The sequence below is a fragment of the Rhinolophus hipposideros genome (assembly GCF_964194185.1).
Source record: "Rhinolophus hipposideros genome assembly, chromosome: 8".
In the NCBI taxonomy this organism is placed as follows: Eukaryota; Metazoa; Chordata; class Mammalia; order Chiroptera; family Rhinolophidae; genus Rhinolophus; species Rhinolophus hipposideros.
This window is the reverse complement of record NC_138054.1, coordinates 65,623,238-65,649,008: the sequence shown is the minus strand read 5'-3', so window position 1 is coordinate 65,649,008 and position 25,771 is coordinate 65,623,238. Positions and strand designations below refer to the sequence as shown.

General features: G+C 49.5%; 1 protein-coding gene and 1 pseudogene across 2 annotated transcripts in view; one reads left to right on the top strand and one right to left on the bottom strand.

Moving 5' to 3' along the window:
- The window catches only part of SLC2A1 (solute carrier family 2 member 1), a 29,269-nt gene extending 10,601 nt beyond the window's left edge, over window positions 1-18,668 (bottom strand). The window contains exons 1-2 of the mRNA XM_081055311.1: window positions 18,314-18,668; window positions 6,171-6,266 (exon numbers count right to left, since the gene is read on the bottom strand). Of these exons, the coding sequence (XP_080911437.1) occupies window positions 6,171-6,266; window positions 18,314-18,331 (114 nt within the window). The 5' untranslated portion in view covers window positions 18,332-18,668. The remainder of the gene's footprint in view (window positions 1-6,170; window positions 6,267-18,313) is intronic.
- On the top strand, window positions 16,216-18,163 carry LOC308500928 (TIP41-like protein; annotated as a pseudogene). The gene is made up of 3 exons: window positions 16,216-16,278; window positions 16,563-17,105; window positions 17,966-18,163. The product of its transcript is annotated as a TIP41-like protein (transcript).
- Window positions 18,669-25,771: the final 7,103 nt, after the last annotated feature.

The following is a 25,771-nucleotide window of genomic DNA, read 5'->3' as shown; positions in this document are numbered from 1 at the left end:
CAGGTGGGGCTGAACAGATAACCCTGTCCCTTGGGTCCCCTGGAGCCTCTCCCCAGTGCCTGGGGCCCAGGCAACAGATAAGAGCTAGAAGCTGGGCCCCAACCCCACAGCAGAGGATCGGACCACCCAGGCTGCTTTTCAGGAAGAGCTCTGACCTGGCTTCTCTCCAAATCCAGGCCAGCCCTTGGTTCTGGCCTCCTCACTGGTCCCTGGCCTCCAAGTTCGCCCCTGCAGACAGAGGGATTTCATCTCCCTGTGGCCGCCCCTGCTCACAGCCTTCCTTGGCTCCCCACCACCCTCAGGATGAAATGTCTCCTCACCCACACAATACCCACATGCTACCTGGGTACCCCACAGCTCAGCATTCTCCTTTGTGCTGCTTCTTTGTCTTTTCCCTGGTAAGATGCTAATCACCTTTCAAGAAAGGTCCAAACACTCCTCTGGAAAGCCTTCCTGATAACCACTCCTCCTTCTCTATTGCAGTGGCTCTCAAACAGGGACAGTGTGGCCCCCCAGAGGATATCTGGCAATGTCCGGAGATATTATTGGTTGTCACACTGGTGGGGTGCTACTGGCATCTAACTGGCAGAGGCCAGGGGTGCTGCTAGACATCCTACAATGCACGGGGTAGACCCCACAGCACCAGAGAACTATCTGGTCCCAATAGTGTTGAGAAGACTCTGCTCTGTGGGCTAGGTACCTTCTCCTTACCCCTTCTCTGCTCCCACTGGTCCACATTTCCATCACTACCCTGAGAAGTTCACTACAAAGTACCATGTGCTCCCTTTAGACTAAATTCTAATATGGGTATGGTCTGATTCATCTCTGTCACTGGGACCCAGCAGACTGGCGTAGAAAGAGTTGTCACTAATAAGCAAGCCATGAATTTGAGGGGCTTAAGAGATGATGTATCTGTGATAGGATGTAATGGTGTTAAGAGACTGTGCAACTATGTGTGGGAAACGGTTAACATGTCTGCACATGACTGAGCTTAACTCAGCTTGAAAGTCAGAGCGGGAGGGACAGCTGGGTAGCAGCTGTAGGTGTGTGAAAGGGTGTTTTGGTGCTCATCTGACTGTAGTGTAACAGCCAGTGCTTCTACAGTGGTCAAGGATGCAGACTGGAGCCAGACTCCCTGAATTCAAATCCCTGATCTACCACTTACTGGCTGTGTGTCCTTGGTTTAATTGCTTAACATCTCTGTGCCCCAGTTTCTTATAAAACAGGGATTATAGTGCCTACCTAATAGTGTTGTTATTACAAGCAACAATTGAATTAGGATTTCTACAGCACTGAGAACAATACCTAACACACAGCAATGTATTAGTGGAAATGGAGGAAGGGGAAAAGGGAACCAGAACTCTGGATGTAGACAGAGCTAAGGAGAGGCCACCCGGATGTCTGAGCGCAGGGGGCAGAGGGCTTGGGATGGGAGGCAGGTCTTCAGTACTGTCATTCACCAAGTGGGTCATTCTAGGCAAGGCAGACCTTGCTGGCTCTCCAGACCAAGTTCCTCCTTTGTCAAACAAAGAGGGTAACCATCAGGCCTCTTCAGCCCCAACTGTCTTTCTTCTGAGGATGCCTCATTTTCAGAGGTGGCTGGCACTGTCCCTTGGCCAGGAACTCATGGTTTCTAAATGGCCTTTAGTCATTTCTGTTGGCAACTCAGCCCTATATGATGATCAGGAGGCCCTTGTTCATTTATTCCCTCTCTGTGGTTGGGCTCGCCTCCTCTGCCTCTACCTACGCTTCCTCCCTCCTTTCGCCTCCTCCCCCCCCCCGCCCCCCTCTCATTCCCCAGGGCAATAGGAGGCCTAGCAGGGAGAAATCCCGGGGATGTTGTCCTCACTCACACAGCGTGACGCAAGGAAAGGGTGGTCAGGAGGCACGAGGCCTGGAGTCCACCTCAGCTCACCACCTCACTGTCCAGGTGACCTCACCTGGCCTTGGTTTCCTCCTTTATAAGCTTAGCCCCACCCACCTTCTGAAGCTGCTGTGAGGAGATAATTAACGTGAGGTGCTTTCTAAACATTTAAGATGATATTATGATTAATTAACCACTTCCAGGAGAAAGCCCTTTGGGGCCTGTTTTATAGAGGAAACCAAGCTTCTGGTAATTAAGAGCACAACTGGCACCCCCACCATCAGTAGGGCAGTTTCCTCTGGAAAGCAGGCCAAGCCGGTCACCCCTGCGCAGTTTCCTAAGACAAGTTCTTCTAAACAGACAAGAGCAGTCGGTGTATTCGATGCAGACAGTTAGCAATTCTGCACTAGTGCCACACTTCATGCCACCGCATCTCTGCACAAGCCGTCCCCATTGCCTGCGACAACTGCCCTCCTTCCCCGTGGGTCTGACTCACCCTTCAAGGTCTAGGGCAGCTGCCAGCTCCTTCTCAGAACACTTCCTGTTGCTCCCATCACCCTCACCACAACCTCAGTCATTCCTTCCTCTTTGCTCCCCTAACACCTTAAGCCCTCCATTCCTTATACTCTGGCTTTTCCCAAGGGGTCTCCCCACCCCCTGGGTAGTTGAGTCTTTGGAGGACAGGGACCCAGCTCAGCTCAGACCATGTGTTAGGACCATTGTGCTGGCAGCTCTGTTCCTGCCCACTGTTTAGGTCATTACCTGGCACAGTCCTTGTTGAATGAAAAGGGTCGACAGAACCAAATCACCGCCCTGTCGGCTCTGAGCGGTCCTTTCATCTCTTACTCTGGTGTCGTCTTCTCCCCTCTTCCCATGTTAAATTTATCACTTCTAATCTGCTCCTGCTTGGAAGAACTAAGGCCAGGCTTGTGAGAAGTGTTTGTAAAGTGCAAAAGTAAACAGATTAAGTTCCTGAGTGCGCGCCCCAGGAAATGCCACCAGATTTCAGTGTGTGCGCTATCAATTCTGGCCACTCAGGTCTCTGGCTTCAGTCCTCAGAGGCTGGTTTCTAAAGCGACCTTTGGACGGGTGCCCACAAATGTGCCTATAAATGCTGTTTACAAGCTCAGCTGGGCCCTCCATGCTGCCTTCCCAGCCTTCTAGACACCCTGGACAGCTGCCCCACCCAACTGCCACTGCAATCCTCATCTTTCACCTGCTTCTGATTAGATAGACAGCATAAGAACAGGAGAACTTCACTCTGGATACCTGTCCACATCCACAGCCTCAGAAGTACCTTAAGTCTTTCCAGCCAAATGCCAACCCCTACCTCCTAGAGGAACTCCTCCTCTCCCCTTCTTCACTCTCTCCTCTCTGTTGATTCCTTACAACAATGGAAGTTTAAAAATGAAGTCTTTATATTAAAAAAGAAAAATCCTAAGCCCTTTAGTGACCCACGCTTCGTTTCTCCCTTCTAAACCAAGTCTCTTGGAAGGGTTGTATCTGCTTTCTCACTTTCCCTCCCTTTTCAACCACTGCAGGGAGGTTTCTACCCACATGGCTTCCCCAAGTCAGCCTTTGCCACCACTGGCCACCATTGAATCTTTCTCGTTCATAAATTTGGGGCTGACTTGTGCAGGTCGATCCGTGGGGCTCCTGACTGCATTCCTTTACTCTGTTCTTCCACCCACGACTTATCGGAGTGCCTCTTAGGCTGGGCAGGCACTGCACGGCCCTGACAAACCAAACACCCGTGCCCTCAGGTGCTGCCATTCCTCTTCTGTTTAGTGAGATTCTGGTTTCCTTGCTGAGAGGTACCAACTCTTCCCCTCCCTAGGATCCTCCTCTTCAATGTGGATGTGCTCTGGGGCTTGTCCCTTACTCCTCTCTTTATTCCACAGTCTCTTGTCCCCTGCCATTTAGATATCAGTGACCAATGAGCAACTTTTCTCCAGCTGGCTACCTGCCTAAGAAACAGATTCCACGTTCAAGTATTTCCTGTACGTCTCAGGCTGTATTACACCAAACCTCAATTCCTGCATGTCCCACGGGTATCTATTAGCGTCTCCCTACTTGTTCCTGCTCCAGACCCTACATCACGCAAGCCAGAAACCTAGAAGCCATTTTTAAAACCTACTCTTTTGTCCTCACACCGAACTAACGCCCATCCTTCCTACTCAGTGTTTATTTTTCTACCCCTCTGACAATAGCAGTTTTCTCATTAGTTTCCCTGTCTCTAGTCTCACGTTCTCAGATCCATCCCACTACACCAGACGTCTGAATCATTTCCCTAAAATGCAAATCTGATCATATCTGTTTTCTTTAATGAGTCCCCATTCTCCTCATTCCAAAGTCCACACTCCCTAGCTTGGCCATCGCGGTGGTGTCCACATGCCCATTCTGATAGTCCCATGCCATGTTGGTGGCTGGATATTTTGCAGAGGAAACCTACCCACAAGGCCCTTAATGGCCAGGCTCTGGCTTATCTTGTGGACCTCCCCAACCTTCTCTCACCCCCCATTCATTTGCCCAAGTCACACATCAGGCTTTCTCTCCTCTGGGCATTTTATTACCCCCTTTGTAGGCCCTCTGCTCACTCCCACTTGTTCTGTTTCTGGAAAACACCTCCTCTATTCTGATCTTAGATTCCTAGTTCTGTCAGTAACTCACTATGTGATCATAGTGAGGACAACATTCAATCCAGTAGTTCTCAACTTTGGCTGCACATTAGAATCAGTCGGGAAGCTTTCAAACTTCGATAATGTAGCCACATTATACCAGCAGCCCAGACCAATTAGATCAGAATCTGGAATTAGACCAGGGGACCCTAACGTGCACTCAACCTCCCTCTACGAAGGTACAGACTTTCTGCCTGTAAGGACTTCCAAAGGGAGCCAGCTCTGAGGCACATACCTTGGCAAGAGCTGTTCAGAGCACTAAGCAAAGCAGGGCTTGGGGCTGTTCCAAGCATGGGCCCACAGTCGCCATTTCAGGCAAACTTGGAAAAATTCTGTCACGTCCGCTACAGCTGAGCATGACTCAGCAGGCTAGGCTTCCTGGTGACCTGTTCCCCAGCATCAGGCGTCACCCCAGCAGAAACCCTCCGCCTATTTGGAGGAGGCCCAGTTCTGACTCCCGATACTGCCCAGTTCTCTCAAGAAGGCCCTGGAGCCTTGGGAGCCAGCTACACTCACTTTCTAGTTTTACCCATCTGGACAATGAATGTGCTCTTGACGGGAGAGCTGTCCACTCTCATTTCATTCTCCCTAGCAAGGTGCGGAATTTTAAACTGACAAGGTTGGTCAGGAAGAAGTTGCATAAACACGAGTTTGGTTTCTGACTCCACCGCTCACTAGCTATATGGCCTGGAGCTCTCTGGTCATTTCACCTGCCCTCAACTGCTCAGGGCCTCAGTTTTCAGGTCTATAAAATGTAAACCACCACCCGTCCTCAGGAACATATGCAAAAAGCCTGGTTGTAGAGGAGGGACTTTCCTTTTTAGCCCCCTTTCCTCGTCTCTCCTCCCTAAAGCAAGTGGGCTGGGCTGGAGGTGATCACCGGGGTCCCTCCCAGTCCTGACATTCAAGTGAACAAGTGAGGACAGATCTGGGATGTGTCACGGGGAGAAGGAAATAAGCATACACCTTCACCCTCTGTAGTTCCCTAGGGCAAGACGCCATTTTTGTTTTGACTGGCACAGGGCCTCCAGGGAGAGGAGGCAGTTTCAACCTAGAACAGGATGCCTTACAAGGGAGTGTGCTGTGTATGGATGGGTGAGAGCACGGGATTGGGGACCACCTGGCCAGGAGAGCTCCAAGACAGACTGGTGTTGGATACCAGCTCCATCCCTAACTAGCTGGATGACGCCAGGCAGATTTCTTCTCTCTGGCCACTCTCCCCACCTGCAGGATGGGCATGGTGGACGCTGCCAGCCTGGCCTGCTTATAGTGCCGCGTCGCGTGTACAGCAGATTAGATGAGCACCACAAGAGTCCTCTGTAGTCCCATTATACCAGGGATTGCTCTGATTATTTAAAATATCTGTGTTGTACGGGAGGTTGCTGAAGATGACCTATTAAGACCCCATGTTTCTATAGGCCCCGAGCTTCTTGACTTATGTAGCCCCAAGATTTCAAAGCCAAAGCTGAGTCTCTGGGCCTGTTCAGGGCCAGACAACTGGCTGGTGAGGCAGATGGTGAAGTTGATGTAAATGTCTAATACTCAAGAGGTTGGGTGAGTGTGTGAGGGAGTGTGGTACACAGCAGAAGAAGCTGGTGTGAATAAGTCAAGGAAGGCACAGCACTCACCTTCTGGGGGGCATTGATAACTCCAGTGTTGTAGCCAAACTGCAGGGAGCCAAGCACTGCCCCTCCCACGGCCAGCATGAGGCGGCCGGTCAGCTTCTGCAGAGAAAAACACACTGTTACAGGCAGGTCTGGGCCCAGGTTACTACAGGGCAGTGCCTGGGCTGGCAGATTCCCTTGTTCAGATATCTTGCCTGACTCCTGGCACCACACCAGTCTTTCTCCCAGGAAACTTGGCCACTTCCTGACCTCAGGTGCCCAAACCAGCCCTGCTGACTTCTAGACACTGGGCTGGCCAAGTCTCATTCCCGGGGAGAGGGAAGAATTAGGGTCTCCTCTCTCTCTCTCTCTCTCTCTCTCTCTCTCTCTCTCTCTCTCTCTCTCTCTCTCTCTCTCTCCCCCTGCAGCCAGGTCTTGGCATTCTATGGGGTCTCATTCACCTGCTGGAGCCATGCCTGGGGTCAGGTGGCTGCAGACTCTGATTGGGAGGCCCAGGAACCAGTGCCCCTATGTAAGGGAAGCCAGATTACATGGGAGAAGCAACATACATGGTGGGAAGAGCCCTGGATTTTGACCCAAATTGCCTGATTCCAGCCCACTTGCCTACTTGCTCTATGAATTCCAATAGGCTAAGTGACAATTCCCCACTCCTCCCTGACCCTGTTTGCTTGTCTGCAAAATGGGAACAGTTTCATGCTTATTAGCACTGGAGACGTGGTCCTGTCCTCCCCACCCCATCCTCCATTCACAGGGTGGGAAACAGCCCCGAGAGGCAGAGATGAGGCAGACGACTTCCAGCTCAATTGGGGTCAGGCTAGAGCTTGGGGCTCCCGATTGCCCATCCAGTGACCCTCATGGCAACCATCTGCAGACCATGAGCCTCCCAGGGTTATTTGGACACAGATGACATACCAACCAGGAATGTGCTCTGGAAAAGTACATGACACAAGGCAAGTAAGGGTGTGGGGGCAAGGTGTTTCCAATGGGCAAAGAGCTAGGGGAGAAAAAAGGTGGAGGGTTTCTGTCTCCTGGAAACCAAGGGCTTGAAGGCAGTAGGCAGGAGGGCCCTGGATGACAAGGTGCCTTGCTAGAAAAAGGGAGAGAACTTTTTTCTTTTGAAGAAGCCAAGAAATGTGACATTAAGCAGGTCCTTAAGTAGCAGTGAGAGAATGGAGCCAGGGGAGAGAAACCAAAGAACAACTCTGTGCACCGCACCGGGATGGGTAGTGAAGGGGAGGGTTGGGAAGCACACAACCCTGAACCACACCTGTGGGGGACAAGAGTTTCAGCTCAGTCACAGCCTTGTGAAATGGGCCTCGGTTTCCCTCACAGAACCCAGAAGCTGCCCTTGAAGATCCTCAGACAGCACTGGGCTTAGCTGTTAATCAGGCATGTTCCTAGTACGGTGTTTTCCATCAGGACAGCCATCAGGACAATGATCGAGACAGCCAAGATTTTCACATCAGAGGCTGAGAAACAGGAAGGAAGCTTGGGCTAGCCCGAGAGCATCAGCTCAGAGCCCATTCTTCATGCTGTGAGTGCTGGGCCTTCCCTTCCCACCAACCCACCTGGCCCTTCCTGGCCAAACTCTGGACATTCATCCAGATGTTGGGGCTTTCTTCATGGCAGACTGCACTCCCTTAAAATCCTGGCCTTCACAGCCCAGCTCAAAAACACCCCTGACCACCACAGCATACCCCAGTGCCCCACCCCTCCGGAGCCCCCCTTCAGCTCCCTAGGGAGCCTCAGACCCAGGGCTGTTGGTTCTGAGTGGGCGGCGAGTACCTGAAAGTGCTCCTCTGGTCAGCCTCAGCCAAGCCCAACACATAGTGTGACCAGTGGGATTAAGTAAGACGATGTCACGAGGTACTGAGCATCAATGGAGGGAAGGCTCCACAGAGGCTGTTGAAGCCCAGTGTGAGGGTTTTCTGCCAACTGAGTCCTATGCATTAGCTCCGGCTGTCCATTGGGTTGTCCAGAGTGTGATACCAGTGATATGCAAGATATGTTTTTCTAGTACACATTAGAATATAAAACCAGCAATGCCAACCTATGGTTTAATAAAATATGGCATAGCTATATAATGAAATACATAAAATAGAAATTGATTCAGGACACATGCCAAGATATATTAAGTAAAAAAAAGCAAGCTTCAGAGCAGTGTGTGCTGTATGCTACCTTTTGTGTAAAACAAATAATAATAAATAAGGCTGGGGGGGAACTATACATATGTATTTAAAAGAGTGCACAAGAAAGGTCCCGTTGTACCTTGGGGGGGTGTGGGTGGCAGAGTAAAAGGGAGACATGTCATTTGATACCCTTTTGCACATTTTTGAATGTTGAACCATGTGAATGTATCATCCACTCAAAAGAAAATTTCACAAGCCCCGTGGTGTCATATGACTTAGAACCAAGTAATTCAAATAAAAATTCAAGTGAAAAAGAATACAGACGCTATGTGGCTCTGGTAAAAATCATAGCACATGAATAAGTGCAGCAGAAGCTCTGTGAGCAGTACCATCATTACAGGCCCCGGTTTCAGTCTGGTTCTGAGGTTCGAGGGGTCTGTGGGCCTCTGAAATCACCCCTGGGGCCCCACTGAACAGCTGTAGCCTCTGATGGTGGGGGCTTCTGGGAGCCAAGGACAACCCCCTCTGCTGGACTTCGCCATTTGGCAAGTCAAGGTCAAACTCTGCTTTAGAAAACCTGCCTACCCACGGCCTGGGTTATATCCACAACCTGCAGGCAGGCTGCTGCATTAGGAGCGGCTACAATGCTCAGTGACCCATGCTCGGGCCCCGGCTGAAACAGGCCTCAGCGCTGGGGAGGATGGTATGGTCTGAGCTCCAACCAGTGGGCAGGAGAAGGCACTGTGGGAGTCCTAGAGGGAGAGACTTGTAATTTTGCCTGGGGACAGCCAAAGATGTGTTCTCAGGAGGTGACACTGGAGTTGGGCCGTGAAGGGCACGCAGGGAGTCAGCCAATTGGGGAAGTGGTGGCAGTACTGCATTCCAAGCAGACAGAACAGTAGGTGCAGGGGGAAGAAAAGGTCCCCATGTGGCCAGATTAAATGGGGGGGGGGGGCTTGTGCTCAGTGTGGCTGGATGCTAGGTGCAGGGGTGGAGTGTGGCCCCTGCTCCTCAGCAGGCACGCAATCCTGAGACCAGTCACACATCCACACTGCCACCTCCCACCCCGACTGCACCCACCAAATCCAGCTGGATCTCTGCTGGACTCGGAGTCAGGAGACCCAGGCTTTGGGGCAGTGAATTGCTTCCTTTCACCTTGGAGTTGAGATACATGGTGGCCCTGGCTCCGGGCCGTGGTTTCCTCACACAGGAAATGGGGATGAGAGTTGCCATCCAGGTCTGTATCAGTGCCCATCATGGTCCCTGCAGGGCTCACTTGACAAGCGCTTGCTGAATCAGGGAAGGATGGGGAGCCACCATGGCACCATCTGCCCCCACCAACCCTGTGGCTGGAACAGAAACACGGCGATGAACTCCATTCATTCAACACGTATTTATTTTGGTATCACACTGATGGACGAGTTGGCGATGCCTTAGATGGGCGTACAAACCCCACAGCTTGCCGCTTTCTTATGAAGCCGTTTTAGGGGTGGAGGAGCTATGTAGAGTCTGGAACCTGGGACCCCCCAGCAGCCCATCCCCACCCCCTGGGGATGGGCTACCTTCTAGAATCACCCCACTCTTCCAGGCCTTCGCCTTTGCTGTGTCCTCTGCAGACTTCAGCTTTTGCACAAGTAGTTGGGAATACCCATCTGCTCTTCACCCACCAGACTGGGAATGCCTTAAGCATGGGTCCAAGAGTGTCTCCAGGGTAGGACACAGCACAGAACCTTTGCAAAAGAAGACCCACCACTTCTGCATTTCGCTTTTGTGCAAAACTGGCTCTGTGTATATCTGGTCTGCCAGAACGGTGTTCATCCTAATAGACTTTAACTTGTCCATTAATCAAACCCCTGATGAGTACTGGAATATCAGCTCTGAGAGGTGGAAACAGGCTACAGGAATCCCTCACACCAACCCACAGGGCTGTAGAGGAAAGACTACCAACCGAATTTAAACCCTGTCTCTCCAGGAGTGCCACAGGCCCCGAAGTTCAGCAAATGCCCAGGCTCAGGGTCCAGCATGAAGAAGGATCTCATGCCCCCCACCCTCATCACCTCTATACCCATTCTGGGGGCCCACAGTCCCACTGAGAGCTCTCCCTCTCCCAGGAAGTCATCTTCCAGGACCTCTCCCCCCACACCCTGGACGTTGATGGCCCTGGCCGTGGCGCATAACTTCCCAAGCACTGTAGCCTTTGTGACCTGCATGTTCCTAGGAGCCCTTTTTCAGCAGAGTGTTCCAGGCCTGGGCTTGACCTTCAGCAGGCCCTAGGTCAATATCAGCAGAGGGAGGGCATGTGGCTACTGCCATTCAGAGGTAGGACATTATTCCCTGTGGGAAGAGGGTCCGGGAGCATAATCCAGAGGTCGTTCCCACCCCCTTTCTTCCTGCAGCTGTCCACATGGCTTCCCCAGGTCCACTGGAGCATGGGATTCAGCCTTAGTAACTGCTTGGCCCCCAGTTCCAAGGAGGGCGGGACGGGGTGAGGCAAGGGCTTACCAGATCCATCACAGCTCCCTTTTTATGTATTTTGTGTACATTTTGTTTCTGAGATTTCATTTAAATAAAATTCTGGGCGTTAAAAAAGAAAGGAGCCCAAGAAATGGCAGAATTGCTTTAACACCCTTGTGTGATAGATGGGAGCTAGAAGGCCAGAGGCAGGGGCCCAGGACACAGTAAACAAAAGCCAGGGCTAGGACTGGGCTTTACCCTTTTCTTTCAAAGAGATGAATAATGGGTTGGCACTCAGACGCCTGACCTTCAGGGGCCCTCAGGCATTTATTCCCCTTGAAGCCATTTCCTTCAAGCCTTCCAGTAATGTCAGGACTTCTGCCTGGCTGAGCCTCCCCTGCACCCCATGGTGGCCCCAGAGGTAGAAGGGATTCATCAATCTTTAAAGCAGAGAGGAGAGGAGGGAGGGGCAGAATTTATCAGCACCAGCAGCAAGGCACTAGGCACCATGCCAGGGGCTGCTCATTCATCCTGATTTAACCACCATGAACACATTTCGGGGAAGATGGTCCTACTCCACACATGAGAAAATGGGAGGCTCAGAGAGGAAAAGTGGATATTGGCAAGTCCCTCGGCTTCTGTGAAATTTCAAGTTTGGGGTCTCTGATGCCAACTCTGTACCCTGCCTTCTCATGTCCTCCCCCTTTTCCGGGTACTGGTCCCTGAAGGAAACAAGGTTTCTACCTGGTGCGTTCTATGTAGGTCAAATTCCCCTTCCAGCAACCGTGGGGCTTGCCCAGTCTGAGCCAGGACAGCCCAGGCCCAAGCTCAGAAACCTTCTGACTGCTTGGGTGGATTCTGCTCTAAGGCAGGGTTGGCAAACTATGGCCCATGGACGAAATCCAGCCTGCCAGCTAAGAATGGGTTTTACATTATTTTAAGTGATTGGAGGGAAAAAAAGACTAATATATTTTGTGCTACCTGAAAATTATATTATATTCAAATTTCAGTGAGCATGTTTGATTGGAACACAGCCACTCATTTGTTTATATACGGTATTGTTTATGTTTGCTTTTGTACTACAAGGCAGAGCTGAGTGGTTGTGGCCAATGGGACCATATGGCCCACAAAGCTGATGGTATTTACTTACTATCTGGCTCTTTCCAAGAAAGTTTGTTAATCTCTGCTTTAAGCCCCAGGCCCTCTGAACTGCTATGTGCAAACCCAAGACGTGAACTGTACAGGACTTTCAAAGCCATCCAGGCAAAACCAAATCCTTTTCCCTAAATAACTGACAAAGTGTTTGTCCTAAAACAGGATGTTCAATGCAAACAATTGGCTCCCTGGGCTGTGTGTGTGGGCCCTGGGTCAGGACCTGGATATCTGTAGAAGCTGACACCCCTGAGGAACTACCCTTTCAGTGGTGAGATGGGAACCAATTCAACTCTGATAAAATTAATTTAATAAGGCCATGGGAATATGTAAAGGTCACTAACACTCTCAGCAGGCAAGTTTCCGTCCCATCTTCCCCACTTGTGTGTCCTTGAAAAAGACCCTTCCCCTAAGACCTCCAGTTCTCAATTAAGAGAAGTTTTCCAAGAAAAATATATTACTAAGGAAAGCTAATGCTTGAACGCGTGTTCCCAACACCATTCTAGTCAATGAGAATTCAGCAATAAGCTAAACCAAATTCCTGCCTTCCTGGAACTTGATATTTTAGTTGAGGGTGGGGACAGATAATAAATACCTAAAATACATCAGGTGGTGAGTGGTATGAAGAAAGTGATGGCGGTAGTATTTCATAATCATGGCAAGACATACTTATAATGGAATACCAGGCAGCTGTTAGAAAGAATGCATCAGATCTGTATGTATGTGATATGAAAAGAAACCCAGGGTAGACTGTTAAAAGAAAAACGCAAGATACAAAGCAATGTATAGGATGTACATTGTGTGTGAGGAAGGAGTAAATAACCTGTGTAGGGGCACTTGTTTGTTGTATACTCAGAGAGAAACACTACACGTAGGTGTTTATCTCTAAGGGGTGGTGGGTGAACAGGATGGGTGGGCCACGCAGGGCTGCACAGAACTAGGTAGAAAGTGTGATCCAATGACATAAAAATTACATTTACAGGCACACATATACTCGTGTGGAAAACAAGGTCTGTGAGGTAAACACCAACTCATTACAACTGGGAGAAGAAGACATTTACTCTTTTACAATGCATGCTTCTCCGTAGTTGGCTCTATTACTTCTATAATGAAAATTAAAAAAAAAATCCGCAACCTGACCCAGAGAGGTATATCTTATTATTCCTACTACAGTTGCGGAAACAAGCCCCAATAGGAGGTGTGGCTGGCCTGAGGTTGAATGGTAAGGTATTTCTGATGGAGCCCTTTCCTGCCTACACCCAACTGCCAAGATAGAGGGAGACCAGCTCTGGGGTAGGCGATGTGGGCAGATGTCCTGTCCAGCACAGGCCTCAGGAGCCAAAGGCTTTGTAAGCTGGCGTCTGGCAAGAGTTCTCTCCCTTCCCGGGAGCCGAGGCCCTGGGGAGGCAATGGGCAGCAAGCGAGTAGTGCTGAGGTCTCAGACAGGATGAACACTGCCCTCACTCTGCCCAAGTTCACAACCTGGGAGCCCTGCTCAGTTTGTGCATCATGCTACTGCCTCCCTGCCCTGGTGGCTGGATGGCTCCACTCCACCCCTCCCACGGAGGGAGGTAACAATGGAGGTTTGTTCCGGTGGCCAGGCCTGGGCCTGCTGGCCTGGACACAGCCTCTCTGAGTCCATAAGTCAAACCAGGAGCCTTCTCAGCCTCCACTATCCTGGGGACGCCAGTTACCGAACTGAGTGGCTTTGTCACCTCTACGCCCAGGAGTGACAGGGGGGAAGGGGTGAGGTTGCAAGTCCCAAGCCAATGCTGCACACACTTCCCGCTTTGTTCCAGGCCTCCCAGCTCTGCCAGCCTGGGGGAGGGGGAAACTGGATGCCTGTACCCTGGGAGCCAGAGCAGAGCTCTAGCTGAGCTAGACACCCCGTGACCGGGAGGCACCGGGTAAAGCTGAGCTCCCTGAAGTCACAAGCTGCTTATGGGGGATTTGGGGCTGACCCAGCTCTGGGGCAAGTAGGGTCGGGTCCCTGAATGGCTCAGCATGGGACAGGATCATCATGGACATGTTGACACGGCCTATACACCCAAACTGCCGTACAAAGTGTCTTTCCACTTCAAATAGCCACCACCCTGATTTAGGGCCCTGGGCCAGTCTCCCCACATCCACCACAGGATAGCAAACCTCCGTTTTACAGGTAAGAAAACAAGGCTCTGAGGAAGGCCTCTTCCCCAAGGTCATAGTTTTGGGAGGACATGGTTTGTGTCCATTCACAAAAGGGTTTCAGTCGTCACCTTTTGTCCAATCCAACTCTGAGACTCCTACTCACCCCGAAAGAGCTTGGAAAGACTTAAAGTCTGGGAATTCCTGCTCATTTGAGGTGAGTAGAGGGTGGCACAGAGAAGAGGGGTGTGGAAAAGGCATCTTTTTTATACTGTAGAATATCTCAAATTTTTTGTGGTAACTGTATCTTGGACATGTCTCTTGCCTTCTCTGGCCTCAGTTTCCCCATCTGTCTAATGGAGGGCTGGGCTGGCCACTGGAAGGTCCCTTCCTGCTCTGACTTTCCTTTATCTCCTTATGTCATATTAGAACGTCTGGCAGCGGGTTCTGAGGTGAAGGCTCAGTGTGTGACCTTGGGAAAGTCATTGGACTGTGATGTCATTGTGACGCATATCTCCTTGACAGGGGAGGCAGGGCAGCCACATTAGTTGACCCATCTCTGGGCCAGGCACTCTCACCCATGTGCTACCTCTGCAAAGCAGCTTCCTCAACCGAGTGATACTCACAGCTTGGGCCTCCTGGGGCTCTCCAAAAGCTCATACTGCCAGATTTCTAGAGGCCACAACCCAGGTACAGATCACCTAAGGCCCAGGTAAGTGCAATGCATCCTGGGAGTCCAAAGAGGCAAGGAAGATTTATGGAGCATCTATGGGAACACTTTTTTTTCTCCTGAATTCTTACAGATACTCTTATAATGAAAATAATACCATGGTGCACATGAGGCGACTGAGCTAAGCTGGAATCAAAACCCAGTCTGCAGGACCTCAGAAGCCTATGCTCCTTGTACCACTGAGGGACTGAGGGACCCTGAAGATTTTTATTTCTTTTTTCTCTGCAGGGCAGAGATGGCAGAGGCCCTGGGGTGCCATAGGGGCCCCACGAGAGACTAGCTGGAGTTCTTCACAAAGGACTGGTCACCCCTACCTGCTGCCCAGAAGGGAGTATGAACCCCCGGCCGGAAGGAAAGGGGATTCAGCCTGTCCCCTCCCTATTTCCTTCTACTCAGTAAAACTCATCGGTGAGCTGCAGAGGAGCATGACAGAATACACAGAAGGCAATTGGGTCAATTACTCGTTCCTAAGAGATGAAGAGGAACATAGGAGAAAGAACTTCGGAGCCAGGCGTGCCTGGCCTTAAGACTCTGGGCAGTGATATCATCTCTCCAGGCCTCAGTCTAACAGCCTGTATAAAAGGGCTGTGCTTATTGATTAAATCAGCAATCTCCAAAGGGAAGGGCTTTATTCCAGAATGTATACAGGATGATCCATAGAAGGCTTAGCAAAAAGGAAAAAAACTTTTTTTTTTTTAAACCAGAACTGCTATCTGTATTTGTCCTTTGAAATTTCTATGATGTAGGCATACGGTCTACTAGCATAACTGCATGTACATAAATTTATAAATACAGATAAACCACTTGGACGTAGGTGCTCCAAAATTATTTACTGACGGGGGAGTAAAAAGTTGGGAGGTTATTGCCTAGAAAACACCCACCTGTTACAGCATTTGGAATCGGCTGGTACCAGGGCAGCCCTTGAATTTAGGCAAACTTCCCCGCCGCCCCCAGCCCAAACTTCAAGAAAGGCTATGGTGAAATGGGATAATGGAGACTGGAAGTCCCTTCTGATTGGCCTGGGTTCAAATCTAGCTCAGTTACTTACTAGCTGTGGGACTTCAGGAAAGTTATTTCCCTTCTCTGAATCAACAGGGCTATGTGGAGGGTCAGTGACATTGTAAAGCATGTCAGCCAAGGGCCTAGTAAACTGTAAGTGGCTACGGATTTTCTCCTCCACTTTTCTGTCTCCACTCAGAATTTTCTGTTATCCACTCAAGAAATAAATACCCACGTCCTGCATCCATGCTGAACCGATAGTTCTTACCTTTGAGGAAGTGACAAAAGTTATCTGTCTTACAGATGGAGAAACTGAAGCCCAGAGAGGTAACGTGGCCTGCCAGAGCCCTGAGATAACACAGGAGGTATTTGGACTTCTGGGTCTCAAGCCCTTACCAGTATCTAAAATCGCTTCTCGTTTGGTTTTTATTTTGTTACATCCCAACATAATGGCTCACCTATGACTGTCAGGAAATATGTTCCCAGCTCAGGGTCTCCCATCAAGCCCAAAGGCCACGGCAAGGTGAAACAGGTTGTCTGGATTCAACAAGTATGAAGCAGCCTTTTCCCGCTGAGGGGACAGCCTGGCGTCACTCTCAAGCACCACTCTGCCCAGCCAAGACCCTCCTCAGTCCCACCAGACACATTCACAGCCCACCAGAAGGGCAGTGCAGAGTTCAGCACTGCCCCAGCATTCCAGCATTTCAGGTAAAAAAAAAAGGGCATCCTTGAGCCTTCCCTGCTGAGGAGATGGGAACATTCAAAAGGATAAGAGGGAGCATTTCAAAGGAAAAAGTGATTTGAGAGTGGCAGGAAAGCAGGATGGAGGATGAACATTCCAAGAAGGTTATTAAACCATATGATTGGACATATATACAACAGATTATAAGGAGACATTACTTGGAGAAGCACTCAAGTTAAAAGTTGTACCTACAACATGTCACATAGATACAGAGAAATCGAAAGCCAGAGAAATTAAATTTTTTGAAGAAGTTCTGTTTGAGGATGAACTTCACGATCATGGAGTTTCAAGCCTGAGCGTGAAAATTAGAGTAAGGCCTTCTAGCTTTTTCTTGCGCTTCAGCTTTTCTTGAGAATTGATGGAGTGCCTATCAGAATGAACAACGTGAGACTTTACCATGAGGTGACAAGACCTACATGTTATGAGAATATACATCATGAGAGAGCAAAATTTTTAATTTAATGCATCTTTCACCTCCCCTCTTCATGGAGCCTAATGAAATATCACAGTATTTACCAATAAAGGAGGCAGTTTGTGAAAAGCTACTATTTCCAGACAGAATTGATAACTCGACAGACTCACAAGAAAATACACCTGTGGAAAATAATGTGATATATAAATTCATCATGGAATCTGGAGACGTTGGCTATTTGGACGGGGGCATTTTTATTATGAGAATTAATTGCCTTGTCTAGGTGCAGATTTTCTGTAGCGTCAAAGGAATAAAAGATTATTGCAGGCAAAAAAAAAAAAGTGACTTGAAAATATTCTATACAAGGGGAAAGAAGGGAGGAAGGAAAGAAACACTGTCCCGCACACCGGCGAGATTCGATACATATTTGTTGAGAAGAAACCGTTCTGGGAAAGTCACAAAGATCTCCTGCAGGACAAGACCGTTTCCAGATGACAAAAGAGATTCTATCCAGGCAGTTGTTTGCCTCCAGAGAAGAGTCCTCATCTATTCCGAGTACAGAGGCCCTCCCCCGTCCCCCAGTCCTCCCGTTCCACTCCAGCCTGGGGCCCCTTCCTCAGCAAGTGATATAATCTCTCCAGGCGGCGGCCACGGCCCCAGGGGTGTTCTCTCTCCGCCCAGCCCGCACCAGCCCCGCCCAAGAGGGAAACGTGCCACCTCGGAGCACATCTCCCCAGGACTTGGCAAAAGCTTTGGAGCCTGCGCTACTCGGAAAGAAGGGCCTAAGAGGCCGGCTCTTAACTCTAGCCTGGAGAGTCGGGCACCCTGGAGTTGGAGCCCCGGCCTTAAGAAAGTGTCCCCCGCCTCGGAAGCACAGAGCTGGCGCGTAGCCGCGGAAAAGGCCAAACGCCAGGCCGCGCGCTTAGTGTGGCGCCCAGGAAAGGGGAGCAGCGGTTCCAAACCAGCCCGGTGGGGACGGGTCCCGCCTCCTCTACGAGCAGAAGCTGGGGCCGGGCCGGGGGCTCGGCCCGCTCAGCCAATGGGTGCCGCGTTCAGCCAATGGGTGCCGCGCACGAGCCCCCTCCCTCGCCCCAGGAGGAGTCTGCGCGGGGCCGCTGCTGGGAGATCTTGCTGCGCCGGGGCCCTGGGTTCCCCTGGCGTCCCCGGAAGGAAGCCAGATACTCAGTGCGAGCGCCAAATGCGCCCGCGCTCATGCCCACTCGCATCCCTCTCCCCCAGGGCACTGAGCACTAGGCCGGCGCCCAATGAAGCTCAGAGACGCGCGCCACCCGCCCGGGCTGCACAGCGCTGCCGGACCGCGAGAGAAACCCAGGCCTGCGGAGGGATGGGCAAGTGTCCGCGCCTTTGTTCCGGGCGGGGAGGGCCCACGGACGCGAGACTCACCTTGCTGCTGGGATCCATGGCCGCGCTGCGCCGGAGGCTCTGGCTGCGCGCGGGAGACGCTCAGGTTCCGGCTCAGGACCCACGACTGCCACTCTTGACTCCCAGTACCCGCTCCGCCATTTATAGGACCCCAGCCATTGGCTGGCGTGGCTGGTGTGTGTGGGGTGTGGGCAGAGCCAGGGGGCGTGGCCTGGGCAGTCCAGGGCGGGGCTCCAGGGGGAGGGGGCTAGGGCGGGAGAGAGGGCTCCAAGCCCCGACCCTGCCTGCTCTAGCTGCGAGTCTGCCCTACTCCCTGTGCCTTGGGTCCGGGGAGAGTGCTCGCTGTGTGACCCTGAACAAGTGTGCACACCTCTCTGAGCCTCAGAGGCATCTAGCAAAATGATGGAGCTCGTACCTGGCTCCCCGCCACTGGAAAACTTGGATAATTAAGGATAATAAGAGCACCACCTCATTGGTTTGTTATGAAGATTGAGTTAATATTTGTAGAGTGTTTAGAACAGCGTCTGTGAAGTGGTGAGTTGTATTTAAGCATTCGTTAGACTATGGGAGCTCTCCCTGCGCTATTTTCTCTCTTCCCTCCTCCGGGCGTTCCTGTTTGCAGGCTAAAACCTTTCAATGACTGGGCCCTCTGCCTGGAAATCCATACCCACTTCTCTGGGCTTTCATCTCACCTCCTCTGTGAAGACTTCTACTCCTGACAGTACATGTGAATCTATGATGACAAGTAAGTGTGAAAAATATAAATAAGAACACAGGAGACCTTGGGTTTAAACCAGCTCCACTGTATACTAGCCCTGTATGATCCTTGGTGAGGGGCTGGCCTATGAGCCTCAGTTTTCTTATGGGTAAAGCAAAATTAATACCACCACCACCAGCCTCATATGCTGTCAGGAGAGTTACAATTTCCAGAGAAGCATATGCTGACACACAGTAAGTCCTCCTTTAGTGATAGTGGTATTATTTCACCTTATTTCATCTGATTTGACCTCATTTCCTCTTCTAGACCCTGCCTTACTTGAGATTCAGTGAAGGGTAAGAGTCCTGGTCTAAAGGTCTGGCCAAAATCCTGAGGTTAGGTTGAGGGTCCCTTTCCCCATAAGGGGGTGGGGGAGGGGTTACTGTCTGTTGGAAAGGAGTCTGAGCTGACCACATGACCCCTGGAGTCTCTGCCTGGGCTCTGTATCCAGTGCTGGCTGAGGGGGCTCCCTGGCTGTGCATGGAGCCCTGAAAGGGAACGCAGGCCACTGGGCACACCCCTACTCATGGCTCCCATTTCTATGGTCTCCCTGCAGCTTAGCCTGGAAAGCTTAGGGCCATTCTTTCCTTATCTGGGTGCCAGAAGCCACCGAATCCTGCTGTTTTCACCTTATGCACCACCTCCTCCTTCTTGCCTCCCTGCTATCTGCAGGGCCAACAGCTCCTTCAGTCCTGACTCCCATTCTCCTGCTCAAATGTCCAGTATTATCATAAAGGGAGCAAGGTCCTCAAGGCACCAGTTTAAAGCTTAGCCTTATCTCTCACACCAGCACTTTCTACTATATCTATACCTTTGTCAGGTTGTTTCCTCTGCTGAACTCCCTTCCCCTCCACCTCAATATGCCAAAATGTTTCTGATGGCATAAAGCATCCCTGGAATGGGGCTTCCTCTTGGAAGTGTCCCTGAGTCCCCCAAGGGTAATCTCTTCCTTACCCTTTGGTGTTTCTAAGTGTGCTGCTTGTCTTGTCTGTCTTTCCCTAGACTGAGCCTTGAGGTGAGACACATGGGTGAAGAAGTGAAGGAAGGCAAGAACCTCTTTCCTGCCAACTCTTCTAGTCTTTCCTTAAGTGCCTCTTGGGTTTTTCCACTTCCTCGCTCGAAGTCTCTGTCCCTCTGTTCCCTGGCATATCTAGTCAACTGTATATTCCTCTTCCCAGCTGTGGGTATGCCCCACTCAGCTCAGAGGTCACACTCACCATCAGGCATCCTTTCCTTCTCCAGGCCAGCACTGTGCTGAACCCTTCCCCAGGGACAGAGGCATGCAAATCTGGTGCTAGCCTCATGGAGCCTCCAAACTAGAGAATCTGCAAGAGCAGAAATGTACAACAACAAGACCAAGTTGAGGGTACAGGGATAAGAATGTACAGGAGCTGAATTTGTATCATAGAGGAAGGAGAGAGAGTAGAGGGCTTCAGGGACGGGAAAGGCATGCAGAGCAGGGTTTAGGTGGCTGAATATGAATGAGTTCACCAGTTGGATCAGAAGGATGACCATTTTAAGCAGAGGGGAAAACATACAAAGACAGCAGACAGGCAGAGAATAATTGCTGAAGGGAATAAAGAATCTCTAGATTCCAACTCAGTGACTGATGGTGGAGCCCTGGATTTGGACTACTGAATTCCAGCACTGCTTTTTACTTGCCAAACATCCCTGAGCAACTCCCTTCTCTCTCTGAGCCTCAAGATCCGCATCTGTAAAAGGGGTATAACAATCCCTTCCTGGGTCAGCCTGAGAGAAATGGCTGTATATTAAGGTTTATCCAAATAAACGGTATTAATTCATGATGTCAGAAATTCAATCAAATTCCCTTCCTATGGTCAGGATGGTCTTTGAAGACAAAGTAGAGTGGTCAGTTTACCTTTCCCCCACCACACCACACCTGCCCAAACACCCCCATTTCCTGCTTGAAATTCCATTTCTAGGAGTTCTCTCACTGTCAGTTTTATGACCTCTGGAGGCTTTTATAACCACTGTCAGGATTATAACCCCGTTTAGGGGTACACACTTCAGAAGCTATTAGATTAGAAATTAGATTCTCAGGTGGGCTAGTTAGTTTATTTTGGGGGTGGCTAAGTCCTGTGAAATATAATAGGATTTAACTCCAACCAGGAAGGGAACACCAGAGAAAATCTAAGGAGGTGGCATCTGAGCCTGGAAGGTTGGGATGCAGGGGGAGAAAGATCATGAACAAATAAATGCCTGGAAGTGGGTCACGAAGGTGCAGCTTAACCCAGAGAGGGCCAGGTTAAGTGTAATAGCCCCTGTGGCTGGAGTGTGGGGGTTGGGAGAGAGGAGATGAAGAGAGGGGGCATTTGAGTGAAAGGAGAAGCTGCAGAGGTGGTGGCACAGAGGCCCTCAAAGGCCAGGTGTAGGAGTTAGGGCTTTATTCAGTGGGCAGTGAGGAGCCATGGAGGGATTTGGAACAGGGGAAGAAAGGAAATAAGGAAATCTCAGCCTCCTTCAAACCTACCCTACCCTGAGGCTTTAAAGGACCTGTGAGGAAGGCTGGGGAGCCCTTTCGGTCAGCTTGGAGGGACCAAGGGCGGTCCCCCACAAGCTATGCTCACACTGGCAGCTTTGTCCTTGATGCTGCTTTTAGCCCTGGAAGGAATTTGGGACTTTTCTGAGTCTGATTCCAAGCAGTTCCAGCCCTAGCCACTTTTGGAGGAAAAAAGCTCTCTGGGACCGCCACGGCGGTGCCAGGTGGCCAGGCAGATGCTGGCTGGCTGGTTCGTGCCTAACGGCACGCACATGGGCTCCAGCGGCGCTGAACAGGGTCCTAGAGGCTCCGTCCTGAGGCTGCGAGTCCGGAGTAAGACGGCCTGAGAAAGGGCTTCCTCCCCCCCATGCCCACCCCGCCTTTAAAGGCAAGCATCCATGACAGCTAGGAGAAAAGGCCTGCTGAGTCAACTGCAGCTGATACAAAGGAGGCTGGCAGGGGTTGGGACGCGGGAATCCCAAATCCGCAGTATGTTTTGCAACTGAAATCTTCCCAGGCTGCAGGTAAACACGGTGTTGGACTCCAGGACAGCCTTGTGTGTTGGATATTTTCATTCTCATTTGCACACCACCTGCTCCCGGAAAGTTTTTTGGCTTTCCTTCTTTATCCTTTTATTTGTGTGCCCCTCCCCCGTCCTCTACAAGGGCTCTCATCAGGGCCACCTCTGGCTCGCTGATGCTGGGGCTATTGAAGGAACATACCCCTCCTCCATTCTCTCCCGAGAGCCAGGCTTATCTTCAGGAGAGACTTCTGCTTGTCCCACAGGTACCTCGAACTCACCATGTTTAAATCTAAGCTCATCTTCCCCCATCCCTCCTAGTCCCCACCTCAGAGATGGCTCCTCTATCCACCAAATTACTGATTGTTTTCCTTCGCCCTGAGCCTTAAGTATGACTCAACAAGGCACTCAATGTTACTGTCATTTAAACTTTTGATATTTTGTCATTATGGATTTTTTGCATTAATTTTAAATTTGTTAAAATATTGCATAAAAAGCATTATTTATCTTGATGACTGGGTTTTTTGGCACCCCCTTGAATCTTACTGGGGGTAGGTGAATACCTCACTTGCCACACCCTAATCCTGACCCTGCTGGTAATGTTTTGTAATCAGGGTACTGGTTACACGGGTGTGTTCTGTTTGTCAAAATTCCTCAAGGTGTGCACTTTGCAATTTTTGTACTTTTCTGTATGCACATTATGCTTCAATTAAAAGAATTTCTTTCTTTGTTTTTAATGAAAATCTTTCCCTGGTTTCAAGGGAATATCTGCTGTCCACTTCTTCTAGCTAGCATGCCCAGCACCAAAAATAATACCTGCTACACACTGGGACTCAGTACTTACGTGTTGAGTGAATGAGTGCAATGTTATTCCAGTTATTTAATCCCTGAAAGAACTCTATGAGATGAGTATTTTTCTCTCCTTTTTCTAAAAGGGAAAATTGAGATTCTGAGAAGTAACTTGCCCAACTAAGCTCACACAAGTAGTAAGTTTGAGTTCTAGCACCTCGATTAAAAAAATAAACAAACAAAAATTCCAACCAGCAGCGCTAGTTCAGGCACCTAGCACAAGCAATGTACTGGGGCCTGGCTTTTCTCACTTAAATTATGATTGTTTGAGACAAATCTTTCCCTAGATAATGACTTCCTAGGGGCAGGGACTCAGGCATTCCTCACTGCCGTCTGTCTGTCCGGCTTGTTACTTAGCACAGGGAAGAAGCTATAACTGTTTAATAAAAGAATAAAGCAAAGAATGAATGAATGAGGGGGCCAACAGTGACATGTGGTGGGTAGAACACAGGTTTTGAAGACAGATCTGCTACCTGTGTGTTTGGGGGCATATGACTTAACTTTTCTGAGTCTCAATTTCCCCAACTGTAAAATGGGAATGATATCAGTACTTACCTCAAAGATTCATTGAAAACATGAAGGAGAAAATAACTGTTGGGTGATGGGCATATAATAAATACTTGAAAAATGGTAATTATTATCATTTCCAGTATTTTATATTTTCAAAGCGTTAATTACGTCAGGGTGGCAGGGATCTACCTCTTCCAATTCCCATGTATTGTTTTCTGGGGGTTTCTGGAATTGGAAGGAGGGGACGTGATACAGCCTTCAGGAGCTTTCTTCCTTAAGCCCACAGAAAGCGGGAGTGATGGAATAGTCTGAATGTCTGGTTTTATGGCCCAGCTCCTCCGTGCCAGGGGTGCCACCTTTGGTGGTACTTCCTCTCTGTGAGCCTCAGTTTTCACTCTGTAAAATGGGGCTCAGAATTATCTTGATCTTATGGGGCTTTGGGGAGGGTCCAATGGTTTGTCCCTGGGCCTAGCACACAGTAAGTAGGTCCTCCATAAAGTTTGAGTCTGAGAAATTGACCTGGCACTCTGAGGTGTGGGAAAAGAGCATGGAGACCTGAGCATCTTAAAGACCCTGAGAAGTTCCAGGACTGATGGGAAAAACAAGCAGACTGGCTGGGCTCTGTTTTGTTCTTAGAACCTTATTACTCCTGAGAAGTGAAATGACAATGCCCTTTATGCTGATGCAACTTTTTAACTGCAAAACCTTCCCCCATGTCGTTCCTTGGTTCCTCCCCATACCTGGTGCTGAGGGCAAGACCAAATTTATTTATACATCCTCCAGGCAGTTGAGGAAATTGAGGCACACAGAGGTTAAAGCCACTTGCTTGAGGTCCCACCGAAGGAGGAATTTGGTAGCAAATTAAAGGTATGAAACCTGGACCTCTTAATCTCTAGATACCACCAATATAGCAATTGGAATTCAAAAGAAAACACACAGCTCACCCGCCTCCTGGCTTCTCTACCCCTTTCAAGCAAGTAGCTACAACCCAGTCAGCATCCGGCCGTGCCCTCCCCCACCTGCATGCCACCTGGCAGTCACACGCACATTAATCACGGAGTTGGGTGACTCACCCCCATTATACCGCAGCTGACTTCTTTAGAAGCAGGAGAGTGAGAACCAGTTGAGGAAGGGATGTCTTCCCTTCCTTATTGAGGCTTGAAATTAATGCCCCAAATTCATGGCAGTTTAACTCTTAAGAAAGGGAAAGCACTGTGAGCTGGCTCGAGGCAGAGATCTCTGGACTCAGAGGGGTGGTTCAGTTCCACCCTGGGCTGTGACAGGTGTGTTAGGTGACTTCAGGAAAGTCACTGTCCCTTTCTAAGTGTCACGCGCTTCAGTTTCTTAATGAAGGCATTGCAACAGCTGACTTCCAAGGCCCTTCTAGCTCTGGGTTAAACAGCCTTGTCATAATAATGTCATGTGTATTGACAGTTGACTATGTGCCAGGTGCAGGCCTAAATGAGTGGTATATAATTATCTCCTTTCATTCTCATAACAAATCCTAGACATGCTGTTTTATCTCATTTCACAAAGAAGGACACCAAGGCACAGTTTTAGAGTAATTTGCCCCAGGTCAAGCAAGTACCGTAAGTAAGTAAGTGGTAGATCTGAGTATTGGACCCAGTCTGTCCCCAGTATGCTCATAAACTGATCTACACTTACTCCCTTTATCCTGTTAGACCTGTTTCAAAAAAAAAAAGAAAAGTGGTAATTATATACATTACAAAAAATTTATCATTTTAACAATTTTTAAGTGAAGCACATTTACACTGTTGTGCAACTATCACCACCATCCTCTTCCAGAACATTTTTATCTTCCCAAACTCCGTACCCATTAAACAGTAACTTCCCATTCCTCTATCCCCCACGATGACCGTTCTACTTTCTGTCTCTATGAAGTTGACTACTCTAGTTACCTCATGTAAACGTTCCTCATCTTTAAAACTATGATAATAAAGGTCAAGAGTTATTTGATCTTCCTCCCAGGAGTGCAGTTGGCTCCCACTTGGACTTAAGTTCCAGTTCTTCCATTCAACAGCTGTGTGCCCTCAGGCAGGTTGCTTAACCTCTCTGCCTCTCTCCTGTCCAAGTCTCTAAAATTGGCCTAATAAGCCTTGCCTTGTGGGGCTATTGGAAGGATCACAGGACACAATACATGTGAAAATGTTTGGAAAATCTTATGCCACTTCTAGAGCTTGATATATATATATATATATACACATACATACATACATACATACATACATATACATATACATATATATATATATGTATGTGTATATATATATATATATATATATGTATGTGTATATATATATATATATATATCTTGTTCCTTGA